General features: G+C 42.3%; 1 protein-coding gene across 1 annotated transcript in view; it reads right to left on the reverse strand.

The window, feature by feature from the left end:
* Nucleotides 1–17,175, reverse strand: part of srp54 (signal recognition particle 54) — a 41,028-nt gene extending 23,853 nt beyond the window's left edge. The window contains exons 1-7 of the mRNA XM_063050109.1: nucleotides 17,075–17,175; nucleotides 16,797–16,981; nucleotides 16,596–16,698; nucleotides 4,930–5,021; nucleotides 4,087–4,171; nucleotides 3,896–4,000; nucleotides 1,044–1,110 (exon numbers count right to left, since the gene is read on the reverse strand). Coding sequence (XP_062906179.1) covers nucleotides 1,044–1,110; nucleotides 3,896–4,000; nucleotides 4,087–4,171; nucleotides 4,930–5,021; nucleotides 16,596–16,673 — 427 coding nt within the window. The 5' untranslated portion in view covers nucleotides 16,674–16,698; nucleotides 16,797–16,981; nucleotides 17,075–17,175. The remainder of the gene's footprint in view (nucleotides 1–1,043; nucleotides 1,111–3,895; nucleotides 4,001–4,086; nucleotides 4,172–4,929; nucleotides 5,022–16,595; nucleotides 16,699–16,796; nucleotides 16,982–17,074) is intronic.
* Between the last annotated feature and the right edge of the window lie 341 nt (nucleotides 17,176–17,516).

The following is a 17,516-nucleotide window of genomic DNA, read 5'->3' on the forward strand; positions in this document are numbered from 1 at the left end:
TGCACTTTTCTCCAACAGCAGCTAGCATGAGTCTTGGGATCCATGTTGCAAGGATTGATCAGTGTGGCTGTGGACCATTTTGGCGGACGTTGTGGTTCATGTTGGATATTTTCCTGGATTCTGGTTACTCCTTCTGTTTTGCTGTTTTTGAGTAGGTTGATGGGAACTCAATGGAAAATTTAACATACCAATATATTTTTATAATATACTCTGCAATTAAAAAGCTGAATTTAACCAAAAGAACTCAAGGAATTGTAAATGGCCATTTTAAGGAATTAATAAAATCTGTCGGTAAACTACAGGAATAGAAAAGATCAGAAACATCAGTACATTGTATTCAGAAATTAAAGTAGCTACCATTTTCTAACCAATTCTTTCTACCTGGCTTTTAGCTCTAATGTTTCAGATTGTATAATTTTTAACCCAATCTAAGGGCTAAGAACAGTATCAAGTCGGTATAATAATTATGTGAGATAGTATTTTTTTCATTAGTTATAACTAAGCACTGTAAAACACATTTAAACTGATTTTTCTTTTGCTGTCTCCAAGTACAAATATCTGCATTTTGTTCGATTCACTCAATGTGGATTAAACATTTTAGTTCTGAAAATCAAATAAGTTCATGTCAAGTAGTTCTCCAAAACTGAGAAACCGAAAACAAAACTTTGTGACTACACCACTTTAATATACAATTATAATTTGTCACAGAGAACTTACAATTTTCTTACAGTTTCTAGGTAATCTTTCTGGATAATCTTTACATTATCGTGATTGCCCCTACTTGAAATCAAAGAATGCTTAATCCATAGAAAAAGGTAGTTTCCTGAAACAGAGATCTAGTCATTCATATCACATTGAAATTACTGCATTTAAAACTTTAAATCACAGAATATATCAAAATACTGGTTTACTCTTATAAATTATCGATTAAATCTCTACTGAAGGAAATCCCATTCGCTGAAAATACATTTAATATGAGATTTTTTAATATATATTTTTAAAGGCCCCATTTCCATCAAATCAAGCATTTATAATACACTCACCTGCTCTAAACGTATCTGCACATATCAAGCAAGTCTTCCAGCCTTTCCTTTGATAGTAGTACGCTAACTACAAGAAAAAAAGTGAAACAGCACTGTAACTAAAAATGAAGTGAAAAACAAAAGCTCTCTGGCTTACTGCCAGCATTAGGAAAAAGCTTTAATTCTGGAAAGTCACTTCCCATTTAAAGCCTCAATGGATGATAGTGCTATCTAAGTATCGAGGCCAAAACCACTGAATTTGGTGTCCATTAAAATTTCATTCTCTGGTCTAGACAATGACCATATTGCTCATCCAGGAAACTAGCCAAAAGTGAACTGGGCAGTTTGCAATCTTGGTGTTATATATACTCTTGAGAAATGCTTCAAGCTACATCAAAATCTACCACTATGATATTGACTAATCAACTACTAATTCAAGCTAATCTGCTGTTGAAACACTTATCTTTTACCTGTAACTGATTCCAAAGCACATCTGGCTGGCTTCCCTGTTTCTGCTCTGGAAACAGTAAAATATTGCCAAGAATGCCCTAACTTCTATTTCATCTCTCACCACAGTAACATAGTCAAGGAACAGTTTAATATTAAAATACTCAAATCCAACCCTTCCATCTCTTAAGAAAAGCGGGACCTCCAGGGTAGTAATCTCAGGATTGCTGCCTGTGCCACGTGCTAACAAACCGGAGTGATAGGGCTGAGGACGGGGAAAATAGAAATAAATCAAAGATAACGTGCAACAGAGATGATAGAAGAGAAGAGACAGGCAGGAGATGAGCCACAATCACAGCAGTGGGATGAGGTACAGGGCAATAGTGGCGTGGTGCAGTTAAAACAGAAAGCAACAAGTACTGGACTGAAAATGTTATATTTGAATGGACACAGCATAAGAAATAAAATGGACGATCTTGAAATTCAGCTACAGATTGGCAAGTATGACGTTGTGGCCATCTCTGAAACATGGTTAAAGGATGACTACCATTGGGAGCTGAACATCCAAGGATATACGGTGTATCAGTAAGATAGGTTAGTAGGCAAAGAGGGTGGTGTGGCCCCATGTATAATAATATTAAATCATAAGAAAGGGATGACATAGGATCGGAAGATGTAGAGTCTCTATGGTCTTCTAGGCAGTGTCTTTACAAAATGGGTGACCCCAGCCATTACCAATACTCTTCAGAGATTGTCTGCATGGCGTCAGTGGTCGCATAACCAGGATTCGTAATATGTACCAGCTGCTCATATGACCATCCACCACCAGCTTCCATATGATCATGACTGGGGGGGGCTAAACAGGCGCTACACCTTGCGCAAGGGTGACCTACAGGCTAGTGGAGGGAAGGAGTGCCTTACACCTCTTTTGGTAGAGACACATCTCCACCCCGCCACCCTTGTCTTGTGATTAGCCTAGTGCTGAATAGGTGCTTTGCTGGGTGGTGCCAGTTCTTGGGCCAGAAGGGCTGGTTCCACGCTCTGTCTCTAGATAAATAAAAATAAATGTTCTAGTACTTGGATTGGGCACTGTTTCAGGAGGCCCGATTAAGCCTTTTGCATTTATGTACACGTTGAGGAGGAAGTGTTTAATGAGCATAAAAGAGAAGAAATCCCAAAGGCCCAATGAGATGTATCCCAGACTGCTACAGGAAACAAGGATGTAGATACTTTCAGATTCATAAGCTACTGGTTAGGGACCACATAACTGGAGAATGATAAATATTATTTATTTTGTCAAGAGCTGCATGGCCACGCCAGATGACCACAGGCCAGCATAAGTGGTAGGGAAACGACTGAAAAAAAATCTAGGGGACAGTATTTATCTATACTTGGAAAAGTGGAAATTAAAGATATTAATCAAATCTTTGTTCGTGGGAAATCCTGTCTCACTAATTTAGCAGTTTTTTTTAAGATTACAGTCCAGTAGATTTCAGTAACCCTTCTTAAAGGTCCTGCATGATGGGCTGATCCGCAAGGTTAGAGTCCATGGCGTCCAGGACAAGTTGACATTACCAATTCAAAATTGCTTCATTATAGGAAGGCAGGAGTTCAAAGTTCAGGGGTCATGGATGGTTACTTTTTGATTAGGAGGCTGTAACTGGTGGCCAACCAAAGGGCCAGCGCTGAAACTTCTGACAATTAAGCTATTCATTACTGACTTAGATGTAAAATTAGGAGGTACTATTTGTAAATTTGTTGATGATATGAAAACTGGACATGCCATAGATAGCTAGGGGGTTGGTCAAGAATAAAAAAAAAAGCCACTTGGCATATTGCACAGAGCAATAGCAGATGCAACTTAATTCTGACAAGTGAAAGTCATAAATTTTGAAGATGTCAGAGAAGGATAGGATATACACAATAAATGTCAGGGAACCCAGAGTGTGGAATCTTTGGTATGTCCATAAATCCCTGAAAGTGACAGCATGGTGAAGATGGTAAAGGTGACATGTGGGACACTTGCTTTCATCAGCTGTGTCATCGAATATAAGAGTTAGGACATCATAAAATGTTGGTTAGACGTCTGGAGCAATTACGATCACCCCTTGCAAGAAAGATCCACCAGGATTGCCTTGTTTAAAGCATTTCAGTTATAGAGACAGAATAGGCTAGGTTTGTTTTACTTGAACAAACTAACATACTAGATTATGCTGGGGATGAAGTGTCGATACTATGAATCATTTCTCCATGGTGGGGCTGCCTAAGACAAGAGACATAATTTAAGAGGGAAAATAGTAGATTTAGAGTGACAATTCCTGCCCCACCCCCAGCACGTCGAGAGTCCACCTAATGTATCTCAGTTGTCAGGACAACAAAAATGCAGCACATCAAAGAAATGTCCATCAATGAATAAAGTTAAATACCTTTGTACATGTTGTAGTTTTACCACTACCTTGCAGGCCAACAAACATGATGACATTTTGTTTTCCTTTTGTGGGTGTCCATGCTTTAACTCCTGGATCTACAAGCTAAATAATAGATTCAAATTTAAATCAACTGAGTTTAAATAAGATTAGTTCAATATATAAAATTCCAGTCTTATTGACTTGGGTACCTTAACAAGTTCCTTAAAGACAGCATGTTGAATCATTCGTCTTTTGTTGAGGCCCGAGGCCATTTCTTCTAAGTCTATAGCTGCTCTGAAATACAATTTGGCAAAAGGAATGTCAAGTAAATTTTTTAAAACAATCAAACAGACTAATATACATCATACATTCACTGTCAAATTGATCTTTATGTAAATTTAAACCCAAATTAATACCAAAAGGGTATGGGGAGACAGCTGGAGAATGGGGTAGAGAGGGAAAATAAATCAATCATGATTGAATGGCAGAGCAGACTGGATGGGCTGGATGGCCTGCTTCTGCTCCAATGTCTTATGGTCAAATGCAGATATTCATGGGTCCCTCTCAAATAGCAGTATGAATAACACAAAGGCGAATAAAAACGCTCAATAAAAACAAATGGGCATTAACTTCAGCCCTTTATGATATGACAATCAAGAGGAGCACAACCTTGTCATAGAGTTTGGAGGCTTGCATGCCTCAATGACCCAGAGAGCTATGTTGGCTGGAGTCAGGGCCTTGTGTTTTAACTCTTGATAGTGTCACCCATGTCAACCAAACAGATCAAAGGGTAAAGGCCAGATTAAGAGTGGTGCACTGGTCCGCAAGGTTTGGGGTTCAGCACAGGACTAACAACCCTGACTGGTCAAAGATTGTTACAAAAACAGCAATAAAGAATCCTTCTACATCTGTGTGTGACTGGGGAGCCTGAAGCACGCCAGGGGCACAATTGATAAGATGGTCAAGGACATAGATGGTGGACCTTCATTGCTGCCCTAAACGCCAGCAGTGTAACAGCCAAAAACCAACTAAAGTTAAAGATTGTTACTTACTTAACATTTTCTCTTAGCTGTTTCACAAGTTTTATATTGACATCTGCTTCAAGTAAAGCTGTGCATACTTCCTTTAACATAGCATTCAAAACCTAAGAGTGAAATATATTTTAATGTTATACAAGTTACAGTTTTCTTATCCCACCACTATTCACTAAAATTGTAAGCTTCTGGTTCAGTTTGCCTTATTTTGTCATTAGCACAAACAATTAATCACCCAGCAGTAATTCCAAACTTCAAAACCTATTTCTCATTGCATAATGAAAAATACTGATCCCAATCACCATTTCCTCACCTACACCTGAGACAGGAGCAACATCATCAGGATGAGGACTATGCCAGAGGCCTCAACTCACATAATACTACGCGTTTCCAACAAAAAAAAGTTTTCAATTGTGGCTTTTCCATTTGGATAAGCAAAACACAAAACTCTTTTAAAAAGCAAAATATCTTAGATAATATAGTTACTACATATATGGGAAATCAGATATATTGAAAAGGATCTGTTGTTAATAAATGATCTAATCAAATGTTTCCAGAACAAACATGTCAATCAAATCCAGAACCCAGTTTAATTTGAGCAATACATCAATATTTATTTTTAATTATACCATATTAAAGAGTCAAAGTTTCTAGTACTGAACAAAAGGTCAACTTTTGGCAATGGCAAATATAATTGTGACAGCTAGTAATAGCTATTTCAAAGTTAATATAACAACTCATTGTATGGCAACTCATGTAGCTCTGGGAGCCAAATTGTCTGGATTAAAATTAGAAAATGAAATTTAAAGTATTCTATAGTTAGAATTGCATTTTGCTCGTGCCCTCCAGAGATGACTTAAAGAGGATGATCACAGACAGGAAAGTACAATGTGTTGGTGATGAGCCAAAAAGAACTTTACTGAATGGAATTTGACAAGATGGAACAAAATGCAAGTAGAAATTAGTGAGATGACAAAATATAACATATTGGAACCTATAGACATAGTAATCTGTAGCCAAAAGCAAAATGCTGGAGGAATTCAGCAGATCAGTTTTGGAGGGTGGGGAGAGAGGGGAGAATTTCAATCAGGTCCACTGCCCAAGGGTAAAAGGCAACAGTGGGTTGCTACAGCAAAAAAAGAGCTTTCACCAGCAACCAGTTAGTGCTTGGGATTGATCAGTAAGAGCAAATTAAAAGAAGGCAGGGGCAAGCGCACCGGCCATCATCGCAGCAGCCATTGTCTGAGTGGACGTGGTCAGAGGGGTGTTCTTGAGGCTTTAGCTCTTTGAGGCTTCGACGAAGAGAGGCTTCACTCAGAGAAAACAAAAGAAAAAAAAAGCTTAAGTTCTTTTTCCTTCTCTTCTTGTAAGCCTCAGGGTCGCTCAACTCACTGTCGTCTAGGGGGAGCAGCCTTCGGCCCCGCCAAACTGGGTAACTAAGTTTGTGTGGATGCTGTGTGATGTACCCCACCCCGCCAAATAACAGACAAAACACCAGATACGATTAAATGATTACAATTTATAGATATTACTGGTAATATATAATTAATAGATAAAATATAAAAGGAAAATAAAAGGCGCCAAACTTATCAAAGTTCAATCCCTTCGTGCACAAACAGTTGGAGCTCTGGTAACGATCCTCTCTTCACCATTCGATCCCCTCTGACCACTTCAACCCGCCGCCTGGGAGCAACCACAGTGGTCAACCAGACGCTCCACACGAGTCTGTCTCCATCTCCTCTCCTCGCCAAAGACCCTGGACCTCAGACTCCTGCTCGGGGTCTGACCCTGTTAGCCAGCTCACAGGTGCACCGTATCCACTCTCTCTCTCCCCATTGCACCTTCTGCCCCAAAACCCCACGCATCACAATAGCTTACAGAAAGAATAACATCTATCCCAATTGGTTCGTTCACTCTCTTATCAATAATATAACCCAAACAAGCTGTTAGCGAGAGAACTTTCTCAGCAGTTAACATAACAAAGAAGCCATTTTAATTAGCCTACGCAGTAACATAAAAAAAGAAACCCCTTACACTCTCCCCCAACCAATAAAGTCATGTCCTCTTGACTTCTAAATAACTCCCCAACCATTCCTGCAGACACAAAAACCCAATCCAGGTACAAACAGTGACATTGCTTCCCAAACAGTTATGCCTGGTCCCATGGGCGCTACATAGACCAACCTATCTGGGAGTTTCCTAATCCTCCGAGACCTCCGTACCCTCCTCACCTAAACCCTTAAGGCTCGGGCACTACGGGGCATACCTCGGGTCGGCTTGCCAAATCCTCTCTCAACCTCTCACTCATGCCTCCACTGCAACTCGGAGCCCCCTGTCCCGTGTCCGGGGCCCCGGTTCTTTGCCTTCCGGATCCTGCTGTAACCCAGGCTGCCCACAGCTAGCCCTCCCCACTACCCTAACTCAGTGGGAGAAGGGCTAAAAGTCTCTTCCTCAATCAAGGGGAAGTTAGAGAAAGGCAGCATGCACCACATGTCCAGCACATCATCCTTCAAATCCGTATTCTTTATCATTTCCTCGATCGATAGCTGCTGTGTGATTTTCTCCAAACTGAAGCACTCGGCCTGGACTGCTTCTGCAGCCTCTTCAGCCTCCTGTAATCGAGATGACAGCTTCTTCTTGGACTCCTCCAATTCTCGCCATAGTCTCAGCAGCTCTGACTCATGCTTCTTGGCCATCTCAATCTGGGACGCAATTACACCATCAGTTTCTTCCCCCCGACCGGAAAAGCAGAAGTTAAAGGATGCTCAGCCTCCAGTTTTTCCTTCCTGATGACTTCTTCCAGGTCAACTTTCAGTTTTCCACTTCACTTAAACGGTCGATGGTCATCTTCAGGTTCCCTTCAAGCATCCGCTTCCCTTTTCCGCGATCTGTCCTCGATTGCTTCACCTCCTCTGAAGTGTAGTCAAGCTCCCCTCCAGGCTCTCGGTCTTCTGTTGGCCTTAGTCAGACAGCTTCCTTGGTCTTCCCCAACTTTTAAGTCTTCCAATCTTTTCTGGATTAATTCATCAGTAAGTGGCCACAGTTTCTGCATGAAATTCAGGTTCTCTGTCTCCACGTTGACGAGAGTGGACTCTAAGTCTTCAAAGTTTGTTCCAAAAGTACGGCACTCAGTCTCCAGCCTGCATGTCTGAACACTCAGTTCAGCGGTGCAAATCCTCTCTCTCCCCAGTGTCTCATTCCAATTGATGACCTGGGTTTCCATCCCCAGGTCCACCATCGTCTGTTCCAACACCAGGAAGTTCAACTGGTATGTCGGGTCATTTTTCTCAGATTGCACCAAACTGCACCGGCCAAAAGCTACTCCACATTTTACACTTCGCTTCGGTCGCTTTTCCCCAAACTGCCTCTTTCTCCAGACCTGACACTCGTCCAAAGAAAGTTTTAATTCTTTAATTCTTTGTCGCCCAGGCTTCGCCACTCGCCTTGCATCATAGTCCCCCAAGGCGAATCCAAACTCTTGGCGGTCATCCACATACGCCAAAACTCCGAACACCTCCACATCCCCCATGGTCTTCCTCATGCCCCTCGGGAAGGTTGCAGGACCTCCGGATATGCCCTGGGGCATCTTTTCGGATCAAAAGAATCCTAGAGAACCTATAACAGCTGTCCTCTCCTTATCGGCCTCACTCATTGGGATCTCGCAACATCCACTCCTCAGATCCAGCACATTAAACCACGTCACACCATACAAACAGACCATAGTGTCTTCGGCCCTCAGGGCCTTATTCTGGTCGATTACAGTGCGCCTGTTCAGAGTCCTATAATCCACTCACACGCCGCCCACGTCTTCCATGGCTACAGGGTCCAGTCGCTGCACCCTCTCTCTCACCGTCTTCAGCAGTCAACTCCCCTCCCTCGTGGTATTTCGGAGCGTCTACCAAGAAGGTCTCACCGTCAGATACTTCCCCCAGACCGTACCACAATCGGGTCTCATTTAAATTCAGTACCAGCCCAAGGCTGCTACACACGTCCTCAGAAGCAGCTCAGAACACTGGGTGCCCAGACAATGCCCCCATGAACTCCAGGGTCACTAACCAATCATCGTTTTCTGGATAATTACTTGCACTGGTACCCCAAATCTCCAGTGCCCTTAATGTTGTCAAGGGTAAATGCTTCAGACACCGGTTGTAAAACGAACTGTACAACAACTTGACCTGCGCCCCAGTATCAAGGATGGCTTTAGCATAGCTTCCATCTATCCGTAACGACACACTGAGGCGTGGTCCCTCTAAGCCTTTAGGAACATGGTCTTTTCCTTTCGGAAGTTCCTTGGTACATTGCTGGGAACGCGCTCCCCGAGACCCCAAGCCGATCCCCCACTGGGCCTCCACCAAGTTTCCCGACACCTCTCTGATCAGCTGAACAACTGAAGGAGGGGCTGATCCCCTGAAATGATCCCCCTGGCACTGCAAGCAATCTAGCTGCCCTCCTAGCCAGAGAAGATACACTGAAAGCTTTTCCTCTGCTTTCAGATAACTGGCAGCTGTCACTACGGTGTAATTGAACCTGACAGTTCTAACACCATCAACAGCCCGCCTACTCAAACTTTCAACCAATCCGTCGCTCTCCCTCAACCAAGCACTCCCATCTAACAACTGAGAGATCCGCTCCGCCCATGTCTTCTATGCCTCCACCCCTTTAGGGGTGGACAATATCCCAAAAGCCAGGCGGAGCGTGCCATAGCTGGAACATTTATTCGCAGACACTACCTACGAATCAGACCACTCTTTCCCCTCTCTCCTAATAGTATGAACAGCCCCTAGTCCCACCCCCAACTCATCAGCGCTAGTCTGAACTCGAACAAAGACCTCACCCAACACGCATGCAGCAATAACCAGCAAATAACCCACAGAGACACACATCACTACGCACAATCCCACAGAGACACAGCAGCACTGATTTAAACAGGGCAACCATGCAGCACTCCACTGAATCCAATCCCAGACAAAGCCCCCAAGTGTTGCCCCCCGGTAAGCCTCAGGGTCTCTCAACTCACTGTCGTCTAGGCGAAGCAGCCTTCGTCCCCGCCAAACTGGGTAGTTAAGTTTACGTGGATGCTGTGTGATGTACCCCACCCCACCAAATAACAGACAGAACACCAGATACGATTAATTGATTACAATTTATAGATATTACTGGAACTATATAATTAATAGAGATAAACTATAAAAGGAAAATAAAAGGTGCCAAACTTATCAAAGTTCAATCTCTTTGTGAACAAACAGTTGGAGCTCTAGTAACGATCCTCTCTTCACCATTCAATCCCCTCTAACCACTTTGACCCGCCACCTGGGACCAACCACGGTGGTCGACCAGACGCTCCACATGAGTCTGTCTTCATCTCCCCTCCTTGCTGAAGACCCTGGACCTCGGACTCCAGCTTGGGGTCCAACCCCATTAGCCAGTCACAGCACTGTGTCCACCCTCTCTCTCCCCATCGCGCCTTCTGCTCCAAAAACCCACGCATCACAATAGCTCACAGACACACAAGAAAGAATAACATCTATCCTAATTGGTTCGTTCGCTCTCTTATCAACAATATAACCCAAACAAGCTGCTAGCAAGAGAACTTTCTCAGCAGTTAACAAAGAAGCCATTTTAATTAGCCTACGCAGTAACATAAAAGAAGAAACCCCTTACAGACAATAGAGATGCCAGGCAAGATAGTGAAATGCTCTTCCTGCAGGATGTGTGAAGGCAGGGAGACCTCCAGCGTCCCTGACAACTACAATTGTGAGAAATGCATCCAGCTGCAACTTCTAACAAACCCCGTTGAGGCTGAGTGGGTGATAGGTAGGACATACAGGGAGGTAGTTACACACAAGGAGATAGACATAGGAACCTGGGTAACAGTCACGAAGGGGAAAGGGATTAAGGAGCCAGTGCAGAGTACCCCTGTGGCCATTCCTCTCAACAACAGACATATCATTTTAGATACTGTTGGGGGAGAATGACCCAGAGGAAAATCAAAGTGCTCGGGTCTCTGGGAATGAGTCTGCCTCTGTGACTCAGAAGGAAAGGAGGGAGAAGAGTCACACTGTGGTGATAGGGGATTCATTAGTTAGGGAAACGAACAGGAGGTTCTGTGGGCGAAAACGAGATTCCCAGATGGTACGTTGCCTCCCGGGTGTCAGGGTCCGGGATATCTCAGATCAAGTCCTCAACATTCTTAAGTGGGAGGGTGTACAGCCAGAAGTTGTGGTCCACGTAGGTACCAATGACATGGGTAGGACGAGTGACAAGGTTTGCATAGGGAGTTCAGGGAGTTAGGTACTAAGTTAAAGGGCAGAACCTCCAGGGTTATGATCTCAGGATTGCTATCTATGCCGTGTATTGGTGAGGACAGAACGAAAAAGATTATACAGTTTAATACGTGGCTAAGGAGTTGGTGTTGGGGGAGGACACAAGATTTTTGGATCATTGGGCTCTCTTCCAGGGAAGGTGGGACCTGTACAGAAGGGATGGTTTACACCTGAACTGGAAGGGGACTAATATCCTAGTGAGAAGGTTTGTTAATGCTGCACAGTGAAGTTTAAACTAGAGTTGCAGTGGGATGGGAACCAGAGTGCCAGAACAGTTAGTGGAGAGGTTGTGGAAGCAGATGTTGGTTAAGGCCTCAGACAAAGTTAGGAATCAAACGGTTGAACATGGTGCAACTAGTGTCCTGCGCTGCGTATATTTCAACGCAAGAAATATCATAGAATTGGCAGATTATAGTGCTGAAGATGACCTTTATAAACATAGGCAATGTGTAGTGAGGAGAGGATGTTTATAGGGCAAAACTACAGTCAACAAGATGAGTTGTAATGTAAAAGGCACACAAAATCGAAAAGGGTGAGTACAGGACTGAAGATGTTTCATTTGTATGCACGCAGTATACCGAATAAGGTAGTTGAACTTGCAGCACAGTTGCAGATGTTGTAGGCATCACTGAATCATGGTTGAAAGATTATAGCTGAGAGTTTAATGTCCAAGAATAAACATTGTATCGAAAGAACAAACAGGAAGGCAGAGGGCGCGGTGTTGCTCGGTTGGTAAAAAATGAATTCAAATCATTAGAAAGAGGTGACATATGGTCAGAAGGTGTTGAATCATTGTGGATAGAGGTAAAGAACTGCAAAGGTAAAAAGACCCTGAAGGGAGTTGCATACAGACCCCTAGACAGTAGTTAAGATGTGGCCTGCAAATTACAACAGGAGATAGAAAATGCATGCCAAAAGAAAAATGTTACCATAGTCATGGGGAACTTCAATATGCAGGTAGATTGGGAAAAAATCAGGTTGATACTGGATTCCAGGAGGGGAAATTCAGGAGTGGATTCCAGGAGATGCTACAAATGCCCACTAGGGGATCAGCTATTCTGGAATAGGTGTTGTACAATGAACTAGAATTGATTAGAAATCTTAAGGTAAAGGAACCCTAAGGGGTAAGTGATGATAATATGATTGAATTCACCCTGAAATTTGAGAAGGAAAAGCTAAAGTCAGATGCATCAGTATTATAGTGAAATAGAGGAAATTACAGGGGCATGAGAGACGAGTTAGCCAGAACTGATTGGAGAAGTACACTGGCAGGGATGATGGCAGAGCAGCAATGCCTGGAATTTCTAAAATGCAATTCGGAAGGTACAAGATACATAAATCCCAAAGAGGAAGTATTTGAAACGAAAGACTACACATCTGTGGCTAACAAGAGAAGTCAAAGTCAACATAACAGCCAAAGAGAGGGCATATAATAGACCACAAGTCAATGGGAAGTTAGAGGTTTGGGAATCGTTTAAAAACCAACAGAAAGCAACCAAAAAGTCATTAGATTATGAAGACACACAGTCCTCTTTTATTGTCATTTAGTAATGCATGCATTAAGAAATGATACAATATTTCCTCCGGTGTGATATCACAAAACACAGGACAGACCAAGATTGAAAAAAACTGACAAAACCACATAATTATAACATATAGTTACACAGTGCAACAATAGCATAACTTGATGAAGAAGTCCATGAGCACAATAAAGTTCAAAGTTCCTCAACTAAGGAGGTAAAGATGGAATATGAAAGTAAGCTAGCCAATAATATTAAAGAGGATGCCAAGTTTCTTCAGATACATAAAGTGTAAAAGAATCAAGAGTATGGTGGAAGTTCCAGGTGTCAAGGGTTATGAGTGCGTGAAGGCACCATAACTAGAGAGGTTCTTGGGTAACTCAAGGGTCTGAAGATAGATAAGTCACCTAGACTAGATGGTATACACCACAAAGTTCTGAAAGAGGTGGCTGAAGAGATCATGGAGGCATTAGTAATCTTTCAACAATCACTAGATCCTATAGTGGCTCCAGAAAACTGGAAAATTGCAAATATCACTCCACTCAAGGAGAGAGGCAGAAGAAAGGAAACTATAGGCCAATTAGTCTGACCTCAGTGGTTGGGAAGGTGTTGGAGTCAATTACTAAAGATGAAGTCTCAGGGTACTGGGAGGCACATGATAAAATAGGCTGTAGTCAGTATGGTTTCCTCAAGGAAAAATCTTGCCTGACAGATCTGTTGGAATTCTTTGAAGAAATAACAAGCAGGATAGACACAGGGAAATCGACTGATGTCTGATGTTGTGTACGTAGATATTCAGAAGTTCTTTGACAAGGTGCCACATGAGGCTACTTAACGAGCTACGAGCCCATGGTATTACAGGCAAGATTCTGGCATGGACAAAGCAGTGGCTGATTGGCAGGAGACAAAGAGTGGGAAGAAAGGGAGCCGTTTCTGGCTGGCTGCAATGACCAGTGGTGTTCCACAGGGGTCTTTATTGGGACCAATTCTTTTTACGTTATATGTCAGTGATTTGGATGATGGAATTGATGGCTTTGTTGCAAAGTTTGCAGATGATATGAAGATAGGTGGAGGGGCAGGTAGTTTTGTGGAAGTAGAGAAGCTACAGAAGGACTTAGATTAGGAGACTGGGCAAAGAAATGGCAGGTGGAATACAGTAATAGGAAGTGTATGGTTATGCACTTTGGTAGAAGTTCTAAATGGAGAGAAAATACAAATAACTGAGGTGCAAAGGGACTTACGAGTTCTTGTGCAGGATTCCCTAAAGGTTAATTTGCAGGTTGAGTCAGTTGTGAGCAAGGCAAATGCAATGTTAGTATTCATTTCAAGAGACCTAGAATATAAAAGCAAGGATGAAATGTTGAAACTTTATAAAGCACTGGTGAGGCCTCACTTGGAGCATTGTGAGCTGGTTTGGGCACCTCACCTTAGAAAGGATGTGCTGAAACTAGAGAGAATTCAAAGGAGGTTCACAGAAATGATTCCAGGATTGAATAGCTTGTCATATGAAGCGCGTCTGATGGCTATGGCCTGTATTCACTGAAATTCAGAAGAATGAGGGGTGAAAGGCCTTGATAGAGTGGATATGGAGAGGATACTTCCTAAGGTGAGAGAGTCTAAGACCAGAAGAGACAGCCACAGAACAGAGAGATGTCCTTTTAGAACAGAGATAAGGAGGAATTTCTGTAGCCGGAGTGGTGAATCTGTGTAATATTTTGCCACAGGCAGCTGTGGAGGCCATTTTTACGTACATTTAAGGCAGAGGTTGATAGATTTTTGATTGGTCAGGGATTGATGGGATATGGGGAGAAGGCAGAGATTGGGGCTGAGAAGAAAATTGGATCAGCCATGATGAAATGGCAAAGCAAACTCAATGGGCCAAATGGCCTAATTCTGCTCTATATCTTTTGGTCTTATGAGACAACATCTGTGGCACATAGAAGGTAAATTATGAATTCTTTAAAACTATGTCAGGAGACTGGACATATTCCCCCACTATGTTTTTACTAATTAAGGAATGTCCCAAATCTGTATTTTTTAAGTCATTAAACTTTAACAATCTTTTACAAAGGGGATGTACATAAAAGATGATTTAATCAATTAAGTATAGCAAGCAAATTATAGGAATAAGTCATTCTAATTTCAGCTCAACCGTAATTTGTGCTTGACACAATTCCAATCAATGATAATTCTTTGTCCAACCACATATACAGTGCCTTGAAAAAGTATTCAGCCCCCAAACCTTTGTTTACATAAATGAGAAGTACAACCAGGGAATTGGATCATTTTAACTGATAAATTTTACTTTTAAATCACAATCCTTTTTTCACAGTAGTGCGAAAACAGGGGAAATTGTAAAGCATGAATAATTACAAATTAAAAATTAAAAAACTGAAATGTCAGCAATTCAAATGTATTCATACCCCTCTGCTCAGTACTTAGTTGAACCCCTTCCACTAAAAGAAAGGATATCCTTGCCCATTAAGACTTTGCAAAGTGTCACCTAGAAGACACTGTAAGGACGTGGAAGAAGGTCTTGTCATCAGATGAGACTAAAGTGAAACTTTTTGGCCTCAACACTAAGCAGTACATATGCATACATCTAATACTGCACATCAGCCAAGTAACACTATCCCTTCTGTAAAGTATGGTGGAGGTAGTATCATGCTATGGGGATGCTTTTTAGCAGCAGGTACGGGAAATCTATAGGATTGATGAGAGGATGAATGCTGATAAAAACAGAAAGATCCTGGATTAAAAACCTGCTAGCCTATGCCAAAAAGCTTAAACTGGGGAAGAAGTTCTTTCAGCAGGGCAATGACCCAAAGCACACTGCCAGAGTAACCATGGAGTGGCTTCAAAATAAAGAAAATTGATGTCCTTGAGTGGCCCAGAGTCCTGTCATTAACCCAACTGAACATCTCTGGCACAACCTCAAGATTGCTGTTCAACGCAGTCCCCAACTAATCTGCACAGCTTGAGCAATTTTGCAAGGAGGAATAGGCAAATCTTGCTACATCACGTAAAAGAGACTTATTCAAAAAGTCTACTGGTTGGAATAACTGTAAGAGGTGGTTCAACTAAGTACTGTGCAAAGGGGGATGAATACTTTTGAACTGCTGACATTTCCGTTTTTGAATTTTTAGTTTTTCATGCTTTACAATTTTCCCTTTATTCGAGTTCCACTATGAAAAAAGGATCATGTAATTCACAAATTATAACTCTCAGTTAAATTGATCAAAATCCATGGCTCTAATACTCATTTATGTGAATAAATGGTTGGGGCTGAATACTTTTTCTAAGGCGCTGTATATCAAAACTGGTTAAGTGCACTGTTATATTGAATATTTGGATTTTCAATAACTGAATTGTAAATATGGACAAAAGAAAAAAACATCTATAATCTATCCGTCTACATAATTTTATCTTTTTACAACTAAATTTATTACAATTTGGCAAAGCGATACCACAGGATGATCAAGTTGTCAGAGACAACCAGACTATTGCTCCAATTTTTTCCAACATTAAGTAATTCAAGGTACTGGTAGTAAGATATCTAAAGCTCATTATTAAAAAATGTGAAAATATTCCGGGTTTACAATGAACAACTACCTCAAATAAACACGACTTAACTTTTATAATGTACGCACTTCTTTCGACGACTTAAAATACTCTAATTAAAATTAGAGAAAATAGCTCTCAATTATCATGAGACAATAAATGGGGAAACATACGATATAGCGATTGTGATAACCTGATGCCTTTGGTAACGGTGTGACGTGTTTCAAACCACAGAAAAAATTCCAGACTTTACGTTTTCCGTAATCACAAGTTAACATACCTCCTCGTTAATTATGGTCGCGTTACTCAAAGACCGCAGCGCGGAGGTAATTTTTCTTCCCAAATCTGCCAAAACCATTTTCGCTGTTTTCCGACGTCTAAACCTTTGATAGAAACAACCATGAGACACGATCTGAACGCAGCTGACTTAAACTCAAAACCATATGGTAGCATTTCAAAGATGAACACAAGTTTGTTTTACCACAGCCAAAGAAAACCAAGCCGGAACGGAGGGCGCCGCCGGTGAGACGGTTTAGGGTGAGGAGCTGAAACGGGCCACTTGGCTAAAACTGGCCGACTTCACTCCATGGAAACAGAGGCCAGCAGCCGCCTGTCGGAACCCAGTCACGGTAAGAAACACGTTCGGCCACCACAGCGCTCACGGTTCTGAAACAAAGACACAGAGAGGGGTGTTCGGGCCTCATTTTAAAAAGCAAGGAAAAGAGGGTGCCGACGATACTCTGAATCCATCCAGCTTACCCCTAAAACAACACAACACGCTCCCTCCTCGATAATCACCGAAACGTCACCATTACTGGTGACCCATCCTGCCAGCAGCATTCACATCCGGGATCGCGTCGCTCCGCCCCGTGCCCGATGACACGTCCCGAGGGCAGGCTGAGTGCCCGCTCGAAGGCTGTGGTGTCGGCGGCCGTCGTGTTCGGGGGTGCAGTTTCGCAGCCAACTTCGAGTTATGTCTCAGCTAAATTTGTGGGGTAGTGATCATTTCAATGGCTTATTCAGTACCGTAGAGGTAAAGAAAGGGAGTATGCGAAGATGTAAAGATTAGTGTCCTTAGCTGTGAGGGGCAGGGAAAAATTCTCGACAATGAGGAGGAGGGAAAGGACACCTATATATTGGCAAGTGGGGAGAGGTTATGGAAAGGGTATCAATACTATGGGCAATGGGGGGGGGTAGTGAT

This window comes from Mobula hypostoma, chromosome 1 (assembly GCF_963921235.1).
Source record: "Mobula hypostoma chromosome 1, sMobHyp1.1, whole genome shotgun sequence".
Taxonomy (NCBI): Eukaryota; Metazoa; Chordata; class Chondrichthyes; order Myliobatiformes; family Myliobatidae; genus Mobula; species Mobula hypostoma.